Raw genomic sequence first — 21,637 nt, 5'->3', positions numbered from 1 at the left:
GTCGAGGATGGCGCCGTTACACGGTAGATGGGAAGAGATATAAGATGCCTCTCATAGGAATAACATTCTTCTAAACTGGCATTGTTTAGGAAATAACGCGTGAGACCAGAGAGGTTCATAACCTTGGTCCAGGTCTCTGTTTTTTATGCAATGACAGAGATAAAGTTGATTTGCTGGAAAAATCCAGGGTATACGCCATACTGTCTTTCGGGGAGACAATCAATTATATTCGAGCTATTACTAGAATACTCCAGACGGGTATTCAAAAACATCATGAAGGCGTACGAAATAACAGATATACTACAGAATTGGCCAAAATAGTCCTAGACAAAGATTATGAACCCCCTGGTTCATGCGTTAGATTTAAACAATGCTAGAATAGAAGAACGTTATTGCTCTGGGAGGCATTTTTATACCTCTTTCCTCCTACTAGAGTGACTTGATAAGAAGAGTGACAACAATAGGTTGTCTGTTTTAATTGGTTGTTAGTGACGTGGTAGAGAATCGCCATCCTTCTATGCCTTCGTACGTTTAACATACTGTCAGGTGTTTTCGATATTTTTAATGTAATGATAATGTGGGAACGCCGGGAGGTAGAGCGGAGTCGTACCTCCTTTTTCTTCGGCGAACAGGTCGGCAAGACCCACTCCACTGTAAAGGATGGCTAAATTTTTGATGATATCCCGACTCGTCGGGATTGGGTAATTAATTGTCAGGTCGAGTGGAGGAAGTGTGTGGGTTCGTCGATAAGTTTAAGGCGATGTTCGAAATAACTGAACCATAGTGAAAACAAACAACGATTTATTCAGACAGATAAACAAATACAAAAAATCTAACGCGTCTAGTTCCTAACCGCGAGAGAGAGAGTTTACAAATTTCGGGGTCATACCTCTTCCTAGGGTATATCGATGTTAATCGCAGTAGTAATCGTATCGGTTCTTCGGACGTGAAGGTAAGCCGGCGGTTCGGTCGGGTCGGCTCGTCGTCGGCGGGCTTCGTTGGCTTCGGGTTTCGGCCCTCGTTTCTCGGGACGGATCTTACGGGTCGGGCGTCTTGTGCGGACCTTCAGCGACCCCGTTATCAGCCTTTCCCCCCTTATATACTACAGGTCACGTTATCTTCGATCACCAATCGCGATAGTGGGTGAATCGCTGATGATTCGATCTCCGTGACTCAGTTTGGATCCGGAGGGAAAGGAAGTGCGTTTCGACGGCGGAAGGCTGCACATCCTTACAATTTCGACCGTTTCTCCACTTTCTCACGAGGGGATTTTAACAAAAAAAAGATTTTGGGCCGGGTTAAACCCGGTCCTCACAATAAATAGTGAGTACTTTATTAGCACGTAAATAGATTCTTTAGACTTTAGATAATTGTTTAACTTGAAAAATAATTGTATTTAATTCAGCAATCACTTTCAAAGCAAACTTAAGCTGATGTTTGAAACCGTATAAACCGTTAAAACCGTATAATCTTGTTTGTTTATGGTGGATAGACGGAGCTTAGCCTCTATTGTCGCAACTCTATCGTACTATTATAAGCAGTCTTTACTAGTAGCGGGAGTTTTAACTATTTCTGGCGAACAGTTGTATCAGTTTCTGTAATATTAGGCAAATGTTAACCGTAAGGTAACACGTCTAATGTATTAAATAACAGCTTAGAAGGTACAGAGCGGAAATATTATTTTCGATCGAAAGCTGTAGTTACGAACGTTATTATAAGAAGCTAAAAATGCGAAAAGTTATACCAAACAATCATGAAAATGATGGACATTTCCGCGGAAAAATAGGTAAATAAACATTACAAGTGTAATTTGTGGTAGTATTTTATGCAGTAGAACTCCGGTTAACCAAACTAACACTTTCTCTATCACACTGCAGTTCTCTTACGTCTTGCAACTGCATGATCAGTGACTCATATTTGCTTGACAGATCCAAATATACAGTAAAATCGGAATTTTACTGTTATATTTCGTTAATATAAAAGGAATTAACCACAGTAAAACCTGCTTAAAACGATGCAATTGTAACAGCAAGAATCCTTTTGTATTGATAATTTCCCGCCTTACAGAGGGTAAATTAATGTAGAAAAGCAATTTAAAACGTTACAATTCATATTTAGAACTGTTACTCCTTTATCATGAAAATTTCATGTTTCAAAGACAAGTTGAAAATATAAAAATGTACACGGAGTGGAGTAATCAGTGTAAATACTTAATATCCTTGAAATGTGTTTTAATTATAATCTATAATATATGGTGAAAATGTCCTCTATATTCAGGTTTTGTTATAGAATTGGTATCTAAAAAGTCTTGTTTTTCCATTAGACAGGTTTCAGACTTATAATAGTATGGGAAATAGTTCTGTTCGAAGATTTATTTTATTACTGTTTTTAAAGTCAGATTTCATTGTTGTAGAGGATGTTTTAGACTGATTTTACTAAATAATACTGTATTTACTACAGTAAAACCCGTTCAAAATGGAACATTAATAAAACGGAAACCTGTATAAACGGGAAAAATTCTTTAGAATCTAGCGTTTTTGGTGTTAAAAAAACCTGTTTAAAGCGGAAAGCTACCAAGCCGGAAAACATATAGCACAAATTTTATTGTATTCGTTTTTCATTGGAATAAATTCTCTCATAAATTATTACATACTAATTTATGAGATAATTTATAGCAAAAATTTGCGTAAGCGGAACGAAATGATATACTTACTACATAAAGTACTATTATTTAAACGGCGGAAACCTGTCTAATGCCGAAGTCTATTGTTTGATTTAATCTGAGCGGTATATTTCGATGTAACAGCACCTAAATTTTAAATCGTAATGGAGTAACCAACGGGGTTCAAATTGCAATCGACTTCAAGTGTCAAGTTACACAGTAGTTTATCGCATTTTTCTTCTGTTAAGATTATAATTTCATCGTTTGGAAAGTAATACAATATCGCTACTTTTCTCCAATTCGCTAGATGATGACTAAATTAATATCAAAATAATTCTCTATAAAACGAAAACTTGTTAAAACGGACAATTCTAACCGGTTTCTTAGCTCAAATAACTTTTTAAGCATTATATAACGTGATTGGTCAATTTCAAAAATAGAAATAACGAATTTTCTCATATCTCCCGCTCTTATTGGTTAATTTAAATACGCATATAAATTAACATAAATTAATTACACAAAATGAATAATAATTAATGATATATATATATAGGCTATATTATTAAATGAGAATTATATTAAACTTATTGAATAAAATAAAATTATTATTATTATTATTAGTCTATTATTAAGAATTAATTAAAATTTGTAATTTATTTTAAATCTTAAAAAATGTTGATATTGTTTTTATTCATGTGTAAAATAATATATTATTATTGTATTGTGTATTTGAAATTTATGTTTAAATCTTATTTATATATTTGTAATTTATGTACAGTACTTAAAATATACGTATATATGAAAATTATTAGAAAAATATATAATCGGGAAAGAATTCTACATTATTTCACTACGCAATTGACAATTGGAAGCGAAAATTTCTGTGAAGATCAAGTCTACTGCTTTAAAAAAAAACACTTGGATACATTTGAATATTTTATTTTGAGAGATATAAAGCGAAATTCTTCAACAAAATAGTGTAAGTATACATACAGGACGAACTATCTTCAGTGAAACAGCAAAATATAGCAATCAAAGTATAGAGGACAAACAAGACGCTGGTAAGAATTATTATTATTATTTTGTTGAATACTTTTCTATGTTGCCTTAAGATGACGATTTGTTGGCTAATTAATTTAAAGTTTCAGCACATTGTAAAACCTGTAAAGGGCTGAAACCTATCGTTAATTAAGTTATGTAGTTTGTAATATATACTATGTGGTTACGTTACCGACTGTACTGTATACTACAGACTGTAAGAGATGAAGGAGGACTCTCTCAGCTCTTGATAAATTGAGAAAATCTGCAGCATCGCCCCTATAATTTTTCAAGAGCATTACGAATTATGATGTCATCCTCGAACTGTAGATTAAAAACTCTTTACATCGTTTGAGCACTAAGGTCTTTTTAATCATACCTATTATTTTGGCCACAATGAACTCGGTTTGGTTTATTCGGTTAAGATAACGGGACACATGGTCGAGGGTGTTGCCTCCCGGGATGTTTTTATGGGAATCCGACCTCTATTTTGGTGTTATAAACGTGAAGAAAACTCTCTCGTTGGAGAGGTGTAAACCACTACCAACTACTGTAGCAGTATTCTGTAGTTTTATCCACTCTGACACTGGTGGCCACATCCAGGATCAGATAAGCTTCGAAAACTTTTTAAGGTGTCTCACCTGTCCCGAGTTTGTGTTCTCCAGAACTGCAGACCGATGCTTATATTAACTTGGCCATTCGGTTCGTCCTGTGGGCACTAGGAAGGCCTTTCAATATAGCCGTCAAGGATTCGACCGTCTCCACACTCTAGGAGCGTGGCAAGGACCAAGCCCGACATGTCAAATTTCGTTTATTTATGTATTGTATTTCATTGTGGGCTACAACATTAACCGTGTTAATATAGTGATTACTGGTGGCCGGATTGCCGACCGATAAAGGTGGCAGCCTACAACTCTAGAGAACGTGTAAAAAACTCCAGGAATTTTTCGGGGATGGTCCTTCCTAATATGTTGAGCCCTGTCCCTCACCACCCGGCCGCCCTATTGTAAGCTTGGTCGAACCAATAATGGACTCGTTGAAAAGAACCCTCTTTGTGATGAAAAGTAACTTCAATGTTCCAATTTTGTAATGTAGATAATTAAAAATATACTATTTATTATCTTATTTGTAGGGGAGCTGTATTAATATTGTTATCTTCTAATCGCTTCAATCCTTTTATTAAGATTGATTTTCTTATAATCTTGCGATTGGTATATTCCTATTCCTTCTGAACCACTGACAGTGGCAGTTGGTCCCGCATTGTCACTGACTAACTGGTTGCCTGATGGAGTATTTTGAGTGCTATTTACGTATATAATACTTAAATAGGGACGTTACCCATTGAAAGCCCTTCCGAGAATCATTCCTCCTTGACAGATTAATTGGTGTTGCATTGCGTTATTCCGTCGCAGCACTTCTAATATAAATTTCAACAAAACTTTTGGTAACCTTTCGTCATTGAATTGACGTAATGTTATGGAGAAAACTTCCCATTTTTTCCATTGCGTTAATTTTTTCATTAAGAAAATATATTCTTAATTATTCTTCAATGTATTTATTCTAGTAACAGTTAACTATGTTTATCCTTTTGTCTCTCTTAATATAGAAATTCCGAACATATCATCAGAAATAATTTATTAGTAAGAAGATCTGATCATCTGAGTTTTTGAAAATTATTCAAAATGATAACATCTTTTAACTGTTCCATCAACAAGAAAATGCTACCAATGAAACTCCATTATCTCTTTTATTCATTAGGTAATTTAAATAAAAATTAATCAATTGAATAGTAATAAATAACTATGAACTTCGTTGGCTTTACCGTTATAAGTACAGATCATCGCACACCTTTTCGATTTCTATTCAATTAACCCAAGATATCCCGGAATGCACTTCGATGTATCCAACACCCCTCTTCAGCCAGGTTACACATATATAAATTCGAAATTACGGCATTATACTGTATAACAAAAGATTAATTACTTAGATATGACAATAGAAAGAGAAGTTAAAAAATTTATTTAAAAAAAAACATGTTAAACCTTGCCAAATACCAGTAACAATAAATTATAAATCAACAATACACCTTTAAAATGTAAATTAAAAAAGTAATAATAGAATTAAATTTATTTATTTATTGTGATATCATCACAATTCCAAGATGCAATTTTTAATTTATTTAATTTAAAATATGCACTCGCCACTTCAAATTAGTAGTGGCTGGCCCTTGTATATCATACTTTTCCTTTAACAATAGAGTCGCGCCGTTCATCTAACTACGTTCTCGAGATTAAGAAAAGACGGATTGTTTATTAATTATAATGCCGTAATTTCGAATGTATATATATATATATATATAACATATTTTAAATTTTGTATATATTTTTGTATATTTTTCTGTAATTTACTTTGTTAATCTCGCCCCTTTTGGAATGAGGTTAACAACACCAATAAAGAATAAAGGAGAGTTCGAGTGAGGACCTGAAAGTGAACGGACGTGTTTTTATGGTCTCCAATTTTCTTTTGTCTTGCTAACCCTACACTCGACCCCACGACTACGACTGCAAAATAATACGACAATTTATAAGAGTCGACAGGATTACCTTATCCAGCAATGAGTAAATCTAGAGACAAATCCATCCCAGAAACAGGTAGTTCTACCTCTCCTCCTAAACTAAATCTTATTCCGTTTAACCCACGTGGAAAGCTAAGTCTAACTTCGTGGATGAGACTGTTTGAGAAGCAAGCGGCGAGACAAAGGATTGACGAACAAGAGCTCCACTTTTACATACCAGAGTATTTACAGCATGAAGCTTTCGACTATTTTTGTGAAAATTTAGTGGAGGAAACGGATTGGAACAAAATTAAACAAAAATTACTCGAGTACTTTCCACAGGAAGAAGAAGATTACTTCACCGATTTTGTAAATCGACAACACCAGCGAGATGAAGACGTCTTAACTTACTATAGGGACAAAACCTCCTTGGCGGAAAAAGCTAAGTTAAACATGCAACAGACCATTACAGGTCTCAATGCCGGCATAAATGCGGAAATTAGAAAATATATGATAGCCGCACCGCCAGCCACCGCTGTCGAATGGCTTCAGAAGGCTACTAAATTAATAAAAATTCAAGAAGAAGCAGATCATCCGCCGAAGACCCAGAAAGAAAATCATCCGGCAACTAAACCGAATCGAGAAAATTACACAGGATCCCAACACTTTGCCAAAAACCAGATACTGTCATGGCCGCACACAAAGAAAACGACGCCATCTTGGATTCCACCACGGGGTCAACCCCAGTACAGAAATTTGGTACATCACATGAGCAGACCGCCATCCCCTTGCCGTTTTTGCTATCAGCAGGGATTACCAGCACAGCACTGGAGAAGAGACTGTCCCCAAAGATATTCAGCTCCTATTCACAGAGACGTCCACAAGGTATCTGAAGCAAATGAGGCAGAACCAACTTCACCATCTTGACTACTACTAACTGTTTCAATGGAGAACAAGACGATGCCTGCGCTCATCGATACAGGAAGTTCCATCAGCCTTATATCCCAAAAACTATTAGATACTTTATCCAAATACTTTCAATACCAATCGGATGTGAAGATTATCACTACAGCTGCAGGATCTACCACAAGCATGGCTAATGTATCAATCCCTCTTAAGATTGGAAACCTGACAAAAAACATTACTTTACATGTAGTATCCAGGTATTTCCCTTATTTAATTTTATCTTATCCAGACATTAGAAAATTTAGTCTTGTCATAGATTCTAGTCTTAATCAGATCTCCCAAAATCAGACTATCCTAGCATTAGATCCTAATACTTTTGAAGTACGTTCAAATCACTCTAGTTCCACAAATAGTTACTATAGTAGAGACATTAATCATTTTTGTAATAGAATAAGTAAAAATAGTAATAGCTTATATAAGATAGATCAGAAGGAGACCCCTCAGGCTCCTAACCTTGTCTTCCCACCTCCTTTGGCTCAAAATGCAGCAGGAACTTGTAGGGGTAGGAATAGTTCTACTTCCTTAAAGGAATCTCTGTTAAATATTTTTAACATTAGGGATGTTGTTAACCCTAATCTGAAGGATGATCAGAAGCAGAAGCTAAAGAGCATTGTTTTAGGATTTCGGGAAGTTTTTTCTGCTGAGAAGTTTTCAGTGCCAGCCCTAAAAATAGCTTCCCCTAGAATATTACTTAAAGACGAAAGACCCATAACTTTAAAACCTTACAGAGCATCTTACCGTGATAGGGAAGAGATTGATAGACAGGTGGAACTATTGCTAAAGTCGGGATTGATTGAACCATCGTCGTCCCCTTACGCTGCCCCAGTCACATTAGCCAAGAAAAGAGATGAGGGAAAAACTAGATTATGTATGGACTATAGGAAATTAAACGAGAGGATTAAAGTTAACAATGAACCTATTCCCAGAATAGATGAGCTACTGGATAGACTTATAGGTGCGAAAATATTTTCTACGGTAGATATTCTGTCAGCCTATTGGCAGGTTCCTCTCCATTCTGAAGACAAAGAACTAACTGCCTTTGTAACGAATTCTGGTCATTTCCAGTGGAATCGTTTACCATTTGGCCTAAAGACTTCACCCCAGATTTTTCAGCTAGTTCTAAAAAATATCCTAAATAAATATAGATTTCCTTTTCTCATCAATTATTTTGATGACTTGTTAATTTTTAGTCAGAACGTGGACGAACACCTAAAACATTTAACACAAGTATTTGAATTATGTTCAAGGGAGGGTCTCTACTTAAATCTTAAAAAATGTCAGTTTGTTAGATCTGAAATTAATTATCTTGGGTTCAACATCAAACCAGAAAGTTACTCCCCCTCATTACCAAATATAGAAACAATACAAAAGTTAAAATGTCCAACCAATATCAAACAATTACAGGGCTTTTTAGGGTCCATAAACCATTACCATCGATTTATTCCAAATTATGCAAATTTAAGAGCTCCTCTAAATAAGCTCCTAAAGAAAAATCAAAACTGGGTTTGGACGACTAAATGTCAAGAATCTTTTGAGAAATTAAAAAGAGCACTTATCTCCAGACCCATCTTAAACATGTATAACCCTTTGCTTCCTACACATCTTTATACAGATGCTAGCGGAGATGGTATAGGGAGTATCTTGAAACAGGAACACCCTGTTAAAGGATTACTTCCTATTGCCTATTTCTCCAGGTCCTTACGTGAATATGAAAAAAGCTACACCATTAGTGAGAGAGAATGCCTTGCAATTGTAGCATCTATTGAAAAGTTTCACTTTTATCTTCATGATATCTATTTCACCATACACACTGATCATCAGGCTTTACAGTGGCTGAAAGGTATAAAAAACCCATCTGGAAGGTTATTTAGATGGTCTTTGAAACTAAGCATGTATCAGTATGATATTAAACATCAGAAGGGAAGCCAGAATGTAGAAGCTGATTATTTATCCAGAGCCCCCGTGAGCCATTTTGTTACCACTGAGGAAGTCCTTTCCAACCAGGATACCTCATTACTCACCTCACCCAAATTCTTCCGAGATCGTGAAGATGTAATCTGTATCAGAAAGAAGGGATTTACAAAGAAAGTCATACCTCCATCGCTTCAATACAAGGTGCTATCCAGGGCACATGCACACTATGGTCACCCAGGTATAACACAGATGCTGAAACTAATTAGTCCACGTTACTATTGGCCGAATGTCATCAACGATGTTGTAGAGTTTGTTAAACATTGTGATGCTTGTCAGAAAGCAAAGACATACAACCATAAAAGGTTTGGCTTGTTAGGTGATTTACCTTCATCAAAAGCTCCATTTGACATGTTATCTATGGACACTGTCTCTGGAATGCAAAGATACGGATCTACTAAAGGCTACCTTCATGTTGCCATCGATCACTTTTCTAGGTTTGCTTGGTGTTTTCCATCCAAATCTACTTCTATAAACGCCTACATAGATTGTCTAGGCAAAATATTACAGACAGGCAGCCCGAAACGTCTACTAACAGATAGAGCACCTTCATTTACCTCCTCTAGATTCAGAAGATATTTAGAAAAGAATGGAATCAAACAACATCTAACAAGTACTCAGCGACCTCAGCACAACGGGATAGTTGAGAGACTAAACGCCACACTTGTCTCTAGACTAAGAATAAAATATTCAGAGAATCCAAAACGATCCTGGACTCAAATGTTACGTGACGTTGTGAAAGAATACAATCAAACGCCTCATACTATAACAGGATTCCCTCCAATGTTTTTAATGTACGGAGAAATCCCCGATTCACCTGACAACTTGAATTATCCCCCTCTCAGTGAAGCACGTAAGATTGCCACCGAAAGAACCGAAATAGCTCATGAAAGAAGCAGAGATAAATATAATAGTCAACACCAAACTCCAAACTTCAAAGTAGGAGACCAAATACTACTACAAACCTTTTTCCATCCCGACCAAGGAAAACTTGCTCCAAAGTATCATGGACCTTTCACCATATTAAAGATAGTATCTCCTTGTAACGTAGAAATAGACAGACCTGTTCAATCATTAAATAAATTAACTGATATTGTAAATGTAGATAAAATTATACCGTATTATAATCCAACCAACTTTAGAGTTCAAGCCGATAAATTGTATAACACCCAGCCCAACCTCCCTGAGGCTCCATGATGTCGCCTTTTCAGGAGGGGGGCATTTAACATATTTTAAATTTTGTATATATTTTTGTATATTTTTCTGTAATTTACTTTGTTAATCTCGCCCCTTTTGGAATGAGGTTAACAACACCAATAAAGAATAAAGGAGAGTTCGAGTGAGGACCTGAAAGTGAACGGACGTGTTTTTATGGTCTCCAATTTTCTTTTGTCTTGCTAACCCTACACTCGACCCCACGACTACGACTGCAAAATAATACGACATATATATACATACATGTAACCCGGCTAAAGATGGCCGATGAACAGGCCGAAATTAAATTCGGGATATCTTGCGTTAATTGAATTAAAATAGAAAAAGTGTGTGATGAGTCTGTACTTATAACGGTAAAGCCAACGAGGTTCATTGATATTTAATTAATAAAAATTAATCTTCAACATAGGTTTATACACGAGTATTACATATTTATTTATTTATTTATTTTGAACAAACACTATTAAGTATGACAAATTTAAACACTTGGCGTTTTTTCATCTTTATTATATTTTTCTTTATTTTTTATTTTTTACAGGTACTGGTGCAGTTTTGCCATTCTTCCCATTAATAGCAAAGAGTATTGGAATTAGTGCTTCAGGATTAGGATTAACATTTGCTGTAGTTCCATTTTTCACTATTATAGTTAATCCACTTTTCGGTTTCCTCACTGATAAATTCAAGAAAATTAAATTTATTCTCATGGTTTTCATTGCCATTCAATCAGTTTTCTATTTCTCAATTAATTTTATTCCTCGTATTGAAAAGCAGAAAATCATTTTCTCAGATATAAAATTTCGTTGCGACGATGGAAATATTATGAAAAACTTTACGAAAAATTCAAATATTTCATCAACAAATCCACATAATAGCACATTGCAATGTCATGCAACATGTTCCTCGTGGAACAATAGTGACATATTTTCACGAAATTCTTTCGATTTTACCAGAGATTTAGCTTTAAGTAATGACCAAAACTTACCAGTCGATAATTTTACATCTTCAATTTGTTCTCAGTTTGATGAAGAATGCCAACTTAAATGCTTTGTGGATGGAGACGATGACAATACATTTGTCCATTATCAGTATTGGTTATTTGTTATCATAACAGCTGTTCCTGTTGTAATTACTAATGCAATCATAGCAATATCTGATACTGCTTGCTACGAATCTCTAGAAGGAAGAGTTAATCAATTTGGTAAGCAAAGAGTGTGGTATTCTATTGGGTGGGGAATTGTACAATTAGCTACTGGATATGTGGTTGAATTAGCAAATGAAGGAAACGAAGGCAAAACCGATTTTTCTATTTGTTTCTATGTCATGCTACCTTTGAAATTTATCGACATTATCATTGTAAGTTTTACGGATATAAAAAAGGAGAAAACTTCAAAGAACATATTCGACGATGTTAGAAAGATATTTGTAAAGCTTCATCCTTTTATCTTCATAATTGCAGTATTTCTTATAGGGGCAATCAATGGTATGTTGTGGAATTATGCTTTTTGGTATTTCGAACAACTCGGTGCTAACAAAATATTCATGGGAATAACCTCAGCCGTTAATGTTATGTTTGCCGATGTTCCTTTTATGTTCGTCTCCGGTTGGATTATCAAAAGAATTGGAAGAGATAACAGTATCTCAATGGCTTTTGTATCAAGTTCTGTATGGTTTTTCACTGCTTCGTGCATGTACAATCCATGGTGGATTTTAATAGCTAATTTACTTCAAGGTCCTGCATATGGTCTTTTTCAAGCAGTCATGTCTTCTTATGGAAAGCTCGTGGCTCCACCGGGAACCGAAGCAACTATGCAAACGATTCTAGGAGCAACGTTTCATGGTTTAGGTAAAAGCAAAGAAAAAATTATTTTTTAAATTAAAAACTGGTTGATACTGAATGTATATAATGAAGAGTTTAAATATTGTATAATTTCAGGTATTGGTACCGGAAGTTTACTGGGAGGATTCGGTTTTGATAATTTCGGTGGTCGCATGACGTACCGTTTCGTTGGATATTTCACTTTAATTACAGCTGTAGTATATAAATGCATTACACTGTTTATAGCAGGAGAAAATACTGTAATTAAAGGTAAATTTCTACACACAGTGATACTTCGTACTTCGAATTTAATGCTTTCCAATAGGCCATTTGTACTCTGAATTTTTCTTAATTGGAATCAATTTTTCCCATTAGAAATAATGGAAAATGGTATATCCCGTTCCCAGGTAGTAAACAATACGCAATTCGATAAAATTGTACAGTAAATACATATAATTTCAGGTAAAAATAACACAAAATTAAATGCTACCAAACTATAAATAAAATATGTATACTGTATAATAAAATGAAAATTGCATTTATATTTACTGCATATTAGTGAGGAGTGATATGGTATCTCCCGTTTGTTAACGTCTCTATGTAGTGTATTTAACTTTCTCACAAATAATTCTCTCGGTTTGTTATGATGATATGTTTAGCCAATTGCTTCTCATTTTATTCTTATTAAAGAAGTGGAAAAACTCCTATTGTAAAGAAGGAAAGGAGTGTTTTTATTTCTTAAATTATATATATAACCAAACACTAAAAATTCACCAAAAACATGAGGGGTCGAATAATTCTCAAATTTAGCCTTCGTACCTAAATCGTTCAAAGCTAGAGTCATTTGAAGTATGACGAACCACTGTATTTCATTATTTTAGTTACATATTTAAACCACGATTACATCTAATTTGTTACATAATATTATATTTTATGGCTGAACAGAACAATCTACACAGAGAGGCACTTGAAACGTGTCACAAATCAATTAATTTTTATGAAAAATTTCATTTTTTTGTGAAAAGTAACTAACTAGAATCACTTTGAACACATTCAAAGTAATCCAATAGGTTAATAAGTAATTAATATTTATTATTAGACTGTAAAGGACAATAGTGGATTCTGACAGGTCCCAAATGGAAAATTTTAATCTTCTTTTGGCGGGATCACCTAGAAATTCTTCATGGGCAATCTATCCGTGATATCTTGCCCGTCCAACACTCTTTCGGTCACTATTATTTCGGGTATAGCCGAAACCATATGGGTCTGAAGAAAAGGCCTTTTTAGTGCCTACAAGACAAAAAGGCTCAAAAACACTCCTTAAAGCTGCTACTAACTGGCAGTGTTTATAATTTAAATATCACATTTTTATTGTAAGTCTTGTTTCCCAGATTACATACAATAATTTATTTATTAAACATAAAAATTTAAAAACTGTACACTTAATTAATATACATGAAATTCGTTTTTTGAGAATGTATCACTGTTACATTAACCATAATAAGACGTAGAATTATAGATTATAACAAAATCACTAAATATAAACTTTGATTTATCTCCAACGTTCTTTTCCTTTTGAAATTGGCACTAAATCGAGTGTGACGTTAAACTGAAGTAGCTGTATCAATAAACATTATGCAGAGTAATGATAATTTAGTAAATGACAAATATTGAAAGGTTCTTTATTTAATATTTACGTGAAAGATCGGTTCTTTTTGATGGTGACGTTATTTACGAGAGCGCTATATCGAAATTTAACGTATTTATTTATTAAGGAATAACGCTTTGGATTTCTCTCACATGTAAATATAAACTGTTCCAATTATACTTTTACTCCACACATCTATCCAAGTACAGTACATACATTCATGTATTTACACATGAATGCAGCTCAATATAATTAAAGTAAAATATTTTAAATATATTTTAAATCTAATTTTAATTAATATTTTAATTTAATTTATTTGATTAAACTAATTTTATTAATTTCTTTATAAATGCATAGAAGAAAGAAACAGAGGAATAGATATGACAAAGACAACTGGGAAACAATAGAGACGGATCTGACCAGATTCAGCCAGGATCCAAGAAATTATTAAATAATTCAACACTTGGTGGAGTTCCATTTATTGTAAAAATTATTAAAAAATAAATAAAAAAATTTTACGATAATTAATCACGCGTATTTTTTAGACTACAATTTGAAAAAAAAATTGTAGACTTATAAATTGTACATTACCATCATCCGTCTGCCTGTCTGTCCTTCTTTAATCTCAAGAAAGGAGTTAGATAGATGGAATCCGAGATGAGATATGGAAATAGAAGAGGCAGAAAGCCCCGATTAACTATATATTTCTTTATTTCAATTCAAAACTTTTCGAAAGGTTGTTAAAGGAAAAGTATGATGTACAGGGGCGAGCCACTACTAATTTGAGATGGAAAGCATATAATTTGATGGAGTTATATAAAGGATGGAAGCTACATCGAATGGTTCCCAAATACCCCGATTTACAGCCCGTAGGTGTTGCAATATGGCTCAATTGAAGATAATTTTGTGTTTGCAATGAAGAACCTGCAGGTTCTTCAGAAGCTGATCAGACATGCAATGAAAGGAATCTCATTAGCTTCCGTACTATTGATCAATTTTATGAAGGCCTACAAAAGTTGATCATGTCTGAAGGAAAGATACATTAGAATTACTTCATCGTATATTTAAAATAATTATATTTTAATTGATTAATGTTAGAAATTGTTACGTAACTTGCGTGTAGGTGTTTATGATTAACACTTAAAATTCACGTATAGAAAGTGCAGAGTGTAAAGAAAATTGAATGAAAGTAATGACAGCAAGCGTAAAAAAGTAACTGTCATATAATAACATATACTCTAGAAAACAGTTAAATACAAGGTTAAACAGACACGTATGACGTATAAAATGAAAAAACTTGTAGAGACGAGAAGAGTTAAAGATAGCAATTTAATGTTAAGTAATCAATTTAGTATCTTGCAGGGAGAAAAATATATGTGGTAAAAAAGATGTATTTTTATCATTTATAAATGAATTAATTAACTGAGACGTAAGTAAATTTAAATTTAATTTAATATGTAGAACTAATTTATCAAAAATATTAAGGTTGGAATCACTCATATTTGCCATATTTATTATATGGTTTCACCATTTTTAATGTTAGTAGCATAACTTTTTATCGATGAGTTTATTTAAGCAAACGTAGTGTAAAGCAGGGTTTCATGGTATATGCCTCGGATATGTCAGGCTCAGTCTCTGAACATCGAGCCTTCCCTATGGTGAACCTGGGCGAATTCGCGATTAGTATGAAGAAAACAGGGCTTCTAGTGCTTGCAAAACGATAATAGTTAAAATAGAAAAACAACACTATTTTTGTTGGCCCCTGAAACAACAGGCTAATAAAATGGCGGAAATTACACCTCCATTTGAATGGTTTATCGTGTGTAAAATAACACACAACAAACTATTTCGTTTATCACACTTGAATATTTAGCATTCTATCTGCTATCATTTTACATTCGTCCACCAGTCAATAAAACTGCTGAATACTACTAATTAGTTGCAGGTTCGCATCAGACCAGTGGGCAGCTCTATAGAGCTTTCAGGGTTTTCTTCGCGTGACTAATACTGATATAAAGCCCATGTCTCATGGAAAATCCTTTTATGTCCAACGTGGACGAGAATCCTCCTGGTTACTGGAATTAATAAAAGGATATCAAATGAATACTTTTTGATGTCCATTATGGATTTTTTCAGGCTGAGTGGTGAGAGATGGATCCTGACATATCCAGAACAAATCATTCTCAAAATTTTGAGGATTTCCAGAGTATTAGACTGATGACTAAAGGACATTCACACGCTATTTAAATAATACTAATCCTAATCCATACATTTTAAATGAAAACAAAAATTACTTCTTTACATTTTAAACCGCATAACCTTCAGTCAAATACAAACATTGTTTTAATAGGTTAATTATTATCTAAGCAGAATCTTCAAGTTAAATATTTATTAAACTGTTTAAAACTTGAAAAAATTAACTAAACATCTCTGTTCTTTCTAGAACTTCACCACGAAGCACGAGTATTATCTTAGTAAGTATAAAATATGTGTTATTTTTCTTTAATACAATTTTATTAATTTAATTATAAAGATACTAAAAAAATCCACCAACAAGTTGCTTAACTTTCCCGGCAACATTTAGTGGCGCTGTTATGATATTTTATTTTAAAAAATTTTTTATGTTTTTAACTATTATAAAATAGAAAAAGCTTAATTTTGAGGGTAGAGATGAGTTTTATAAAAAGCTGGAAATGCTAATAACCAGTAAAATTGTCATTAAGTTTCATTCGACCTTATTCGAGATACGACACTCGACCATTTTTATCTCCGCACCCAGTTTACCTTTAACTACCAAAATTTAACATCATCAATCCCCCTAATATGCAAACCTCCGTGCAAAACTTCAGAAATTTTCCACAAAAAACACAGGAGCTATTATTCTTCAAACAGAGTGAACAAAATCGTGTCCCACACACACGCACTAACATCCATACAGTACGAAAAAAATGAGAGATGGTCTGCCCTACGTGTGTCGCCATCTGTTATTATATTTTTATGTTTACACATTTTAATTTTTTGCTAATTTCTTTTTGCTAAATGCTAAAATTGTTTGAAAACTCTAAAAAAATGTATTGTCGACGAGACAACGTATTATGCAAAGTTTCGACTAGATCGGAAATTGGGAAGTGGATGAAAATTGAACTGATTTTTTGTGGACAGACAGTTAAATTAATCAAAGGCGTTTAAAGGGGTATGGTAATGAAAAAATAGATGTTCAATGCCTCTGTAGTGGGCATCGATTAGGCTCACCCAAATTTGATGTACTCCCAGTATGAGGTTGCTAAGTCAAAATTTGGAGCTGTTTTTCCCTTAATGTGCATATGACGTACGTTTTCTAATCGGATTTGCTGCCATGGCATTTCTGTGCTGCAAATATACGAATAGTGTGAACTGACTTTTAGTCATTTCTTTAAATGTTAAATGTATTAATAAATCGTTTAACATTTTAATGGTTAAAGGCAGTTCCTTATCAAACCATACCTATATGCCAGTTTGACAGAATAGCTTTGTTTCACGAATTTCAGTTTTAAAATCATCTGTTCGTGGCCCGTTATCTGACGAAATAATATAGGAATAAATTAGTATTATTAAAAGTGTCACCTTTCACATTTTAAATATTTATTATAAGTTAGTTCACTCAATTAAATCATATAATTTATATTACTGTGTGTATTATAAATGTACTGTACTTATAATTTAATTATCACTTTTCAATTTTAATGAAGCAATTTTGAATATACGAGTATTATCAGAAAGAATTCATTAGTAAGACGTTCTCGTTACCTGAGCTTTTGAAAATCCTTCAATATGGCAAGATCTTTCAATTGTTCTATCAACAGAAAAATGTTACCAATGAAATTCCATTATGTCTTCTATGCATTAGGTAATTTAAATTTTAAAAAATATCTTAACTGATTTCTACACAGGTTTATACATGCGTTTTATACCTTTTTTTTTAAATTTTTTACAGGTACTGGTGCAGTTTTACCTTTCTTCCCATTAATAGCAAAGAATATTGGAATTAGTGCTACAGGATTAGGATTAACTTTTACCGTAGTTCCATTTTTCACTGTTGTACTTAATCCACTTTTCGGTTTCCTCACTGATAAATTCAAGAAAATTAAATTTATTCTCATGGTTTTCATTGCCATTCAATCAATTTTCTATTTTTCAGCCAATTTTATTCCTCGTATTGAAAAGCAGAAAATCATTTTCTCAGATATAAAATTTCGTTGCGACGATGGAAATATTATGAAAAACTTTACGAAAAATTCAAATATTTCATCAACAAATCCACATAATAGCACATTGCAATGTCATGCAACATGTTCCTCGTGGAACAATAGTGACATATTTTCACGAAATTCTTTCAATTTTACCAGATATTTAGCTTTAAGTAATGACCAAAACTTACCAGTCGATAATTTTACATCATCAATCTGTTCTCAGTTTAATGGAGAATGCCAGCTTAAATGTTTTGTGGATGGAGACGAAAATGACAATTCATTTGTCCATTATCAGTATTGGCTATTCGTTATCTTGACAGCTATTCCTGTTATCATCACTGATGCAGTCATAGCAATATCTGATACTGCTTGCCACGAATCTCTAGAAGGAAGAGTTAATCAATTTGGTAAACAAAGAGTGTGGCTTTCTATTGGGTGGGGAATTATACAATTAGTTACTGGATATGTGGTTGAATTAGTAAATGAAGGAAACGAAGGCAAAACCGATTTTTCTATTTGTTTCTATGTCATGCTACCTTTAAACTTTATAAACATTATCATTCTGCATTTCGCAGATATGAGGAAGGAGAAAACTTCAATAAACATATTCAAAGATGTTAGAAAGATATTCGTAACGCTTCATCCTTTTATATTCATAACTGCAGTATTTCTTGTAGGGGCAGTCGATGGTTTAATGTGGAATTACGCTTTTTGGTATTTTGAACAACTCGGTGGCAATAAAATATTCATGGGAGTAACTTCTGCCGTTAACATTTTCTGTGCTGAAGTTCCTTTTATGTTCGTCTCCGGTTGGATTATCAAAAAAATTGGAAGAGATAACAGTGTCTCAATGGCTTTTGCGTCAAATTCTATATGGTGTCTCACTGCTTCGTTCATGTACAATCCTTGGTGGATTTTAATAGCTAATTTACTTCAAGGTCCTGCATATGGTCTTTTTCAAGTAGTCATGACTTCTTATGGTAAACTGTTGGCTCCTCCAGGAACTGAAGCAACTATGCAAACGATTCTAGGAGCAGCATTTCATGGTTTAGGTAAAATATCTTATTTTCTTAAGAATAAATCAAAGAGTAATATTGGAGGAATAATTTTTCTCAATTACAAACTGGTTTGTACTGAATGTATATAACGAAGTGTTTAAATATTGTATAATTTCAGGTATAGGTACCGGAAGTTTACTAGGAGGATTCGGTTTCGATAATTTCGGTGGTCGCATGACGTACCGTTTCGTTGGATATTTCACTTTAATTACAGCTGTAGTATATAAATGCATTACACTGTTTATATCAGGAGAGAATACCGTACTTAACGGTAAATTTTCGTATATTTCTTTTGCTTGCATATCTAATTCGTTACTTAATTTTATTCCTTATGGCTTAACGTATCAATCCTCAGAGAAAGACACTTGAGATACGTTACAGATCAATTACTTTTCATGAAAAATTAAAACTTAATAGCGCTTTTTTAATAAGTAATTAGTATTTATTACTAGAATGTAGGGGAGGCAGAAAAGTATCCTGACCGGTCATAAATGAAAATTTTCAATCGTTTTCATGTGTTTTTTGCACAATAAGCTAAATTTTGAAATCCTAGTGAGCTCAATATCTGAGAAAAATTGCCTTGCTCTCTGTCCGGCTTCTTTATATGGATATGATTATTAATTTCTCCACAGATAAAAAAACGGAACCTCAGATAGACCAAAATGAAAGAAAATCTGCGGACGTATGGCCGAGGTGATTAAGGTCTACTGCTCTGAGAGAGCTGGAATCGATTCCGGGTTAGCCACACAATTTAGTACCCTAAAGACAGATACTGTACATCGGGCTTTGTCTTTCAGGTGCTAAACTTTTACAATAGGGTTATCCCTTCGGCTGCCCCAATCGTAGGGCCTTGTCAAACATATGTGGGCTCGAAAAAATGTAATTAATTATTAAGAAATACGGCCAAGGATTTCTTTTATATGTAAATGTAGTAGTGTTTGAATTATATTTGAGACAGGTATTTAACACATCTACACACAGTACAGTACTGTACCTACCTGCACATGTACATATGCATGCACTTACACACGAATGTAACCTATTTTTTAATATTATTAATTAAACTGTTATGTTTTAAATCTACTTTTAATTATTTATTTGATTTAATAAATTAATTTTATTAATTTTTTTACAATTGAATAGAAGAAGAAAGAAACAAAGGAATAGATATGACAAAGACAACTGGGAAACAATAGAGACGGATCTGACCAGATTCAGCCAGGATCCAGTAAATTATTAAATAATTAAATATTTCGTCATCGTGTATATTAAATAAATTGTTTCACTGCAAGCATCCGAATATATTGTAAATAATATTTTAAAAATATATTCAACACTTTATTACGACAATTTACCACGTGTAATTTTTAATTCTAAAAGTAATCATTAACTGATTACTCTTTATAACGTATTTATACAGGAGATTTGATGTATTTTTCAATAAAAATAAGCATTTGTAGAGATTTTACTAGAATACGGGTGGAGTTTATGTATGTTTTGTCGAGAAAACACTACAATTTTTGAATAGTTGTTAGAAAGAAGTTGCGTTTCAGAATTTGATACATGCGCTTAAGATGTGTTTGGCGACTTTAAGCAAGTATTTGGTTTTAGATTAATAGCTCTGGACGTTTCGAAAAAGAAGATAGTATTAAATGGTCCCCATATACACCCGACTTGAATTCCCTAGATTTTGCAATATGGGAGCAACTAAAGGTAAATAAAATATCCAACAACGAGTTACTTAACTTTCCCGGCGACGTTTAAAACTGCCTTTGGTGCCATCTGTTACGACATTTTATTAAAAAGAACTTTTTATATTTTTAATTGTTATAAAATGAGAAAAACCTTAATTTTGAAGGTTGGGATGAGTTTTATAAAACATTATAAATGCTAATAACAAGTAAAATCGTCATCAATTCCGACCCTAATAGTCGGACTTTATGACGATTTTACTCACGACACTTTTATCTCCCCACTCTTCGACCTTTAATCCATAAAATTTAATATCATCAAATCCCCTAATAAACCTAATAAACAATTCCCCTAATTTTTTGACGAATCTCCATACTTTCTCTCTGTTATATATAACAACTAGGGAAGTAAAATTAAAAACTATAATCATAAACAAAAGATATGCATATATATATATATATATAAATGTTTAAATATAGATACGAATTTTACTTAAAAATATAAAAAGTTTGTACATAAAATATCATAACAGACGGTGCCACTAAAATTTTACATGTTGCTGGATATTTTATTTTGCATTAATTAAACCTTCGTTTAGTGATAAGCGTAAATCTTGCTGTAGGGAAAACAAAGAAAAAAACAAACCAGACTTATTCATATTGCAAGTTACAAAACAAAGTTTTACTCAGTATTAAAACTGCAATCATCATGTAGTATTCATCTTAATCATTTTTTCGTGTTAAGGCTGCCACATTACAGTATTAAAATTAAGTAGTTATGGTGAACTT

General features: G+C 33.4%; 1 protein-coding gene across 4 annotated transcripts; it reads left to right on the top strand.

Moving 5' to 3' along the window:
* Positions 1-5,308: 5,308 nt before the first annotated feature.
* Positions 5,309-20,449, top strand: LOC136982167 (major facilitator superfamily domain-containing protein 6-like). 4 transcript variants are annotated; one of them, XM_067278600.1, is made up of 5 exons: positions 5,309-5,458; positions 10,945-12,063; positions 12,136-12,249; positions 19,276-19,428; positions 20,301-20,449. In XM_067278600.1, the coding sequence occupies exons 1-5, from the start codon at positions 5,383-5,385 to the stop codon at positions 20,351-20,353; spliced, it is 1,515 nt and encodes a 504-aa protein (XP_067134701.1). In that variant the 5' UTR covers positions 5,309-5,382; the 3' UTR covers positions 20,354-20,449. The 4 variants fall into 4 exon arrangements, with proteins under 4 accessions (XP_067134701.1, XP_067134699.1, XP_067134700.1 ...); XM_067278598.1 differs by having other exon boundaries at positions 10,945-12,249; XM_067278599.1 differs by lacking the exon at positions 19,276-19,428 and adding an exon at positions 12,340-12,492 and having other exon boundaries at positions 10,945-12,249.
* Positions 20,450-21,637: the final 1,188 nt, after the last annotated feature.

This window comes from Centruroides vittatus, unplaced genomic scaffold (assembly GCF_030686945.1).
Source record: "Centruroides vittatus isolate TY-2023 unplaced genomic scaffold, ASM3068694v2 contig_817, whole genome shotgun sequence".
Lineage (NCBI taxonomy): Eukaryota > Metazoa > Arthropoda > Arachnida > Scorpiones > Buthidae > Centruroides > Centruroides vittatus.
Note: the sequence above shows the minus strand (reverse complement) of the source record. Positions and strands in the feature narration are given on the sequence as shown.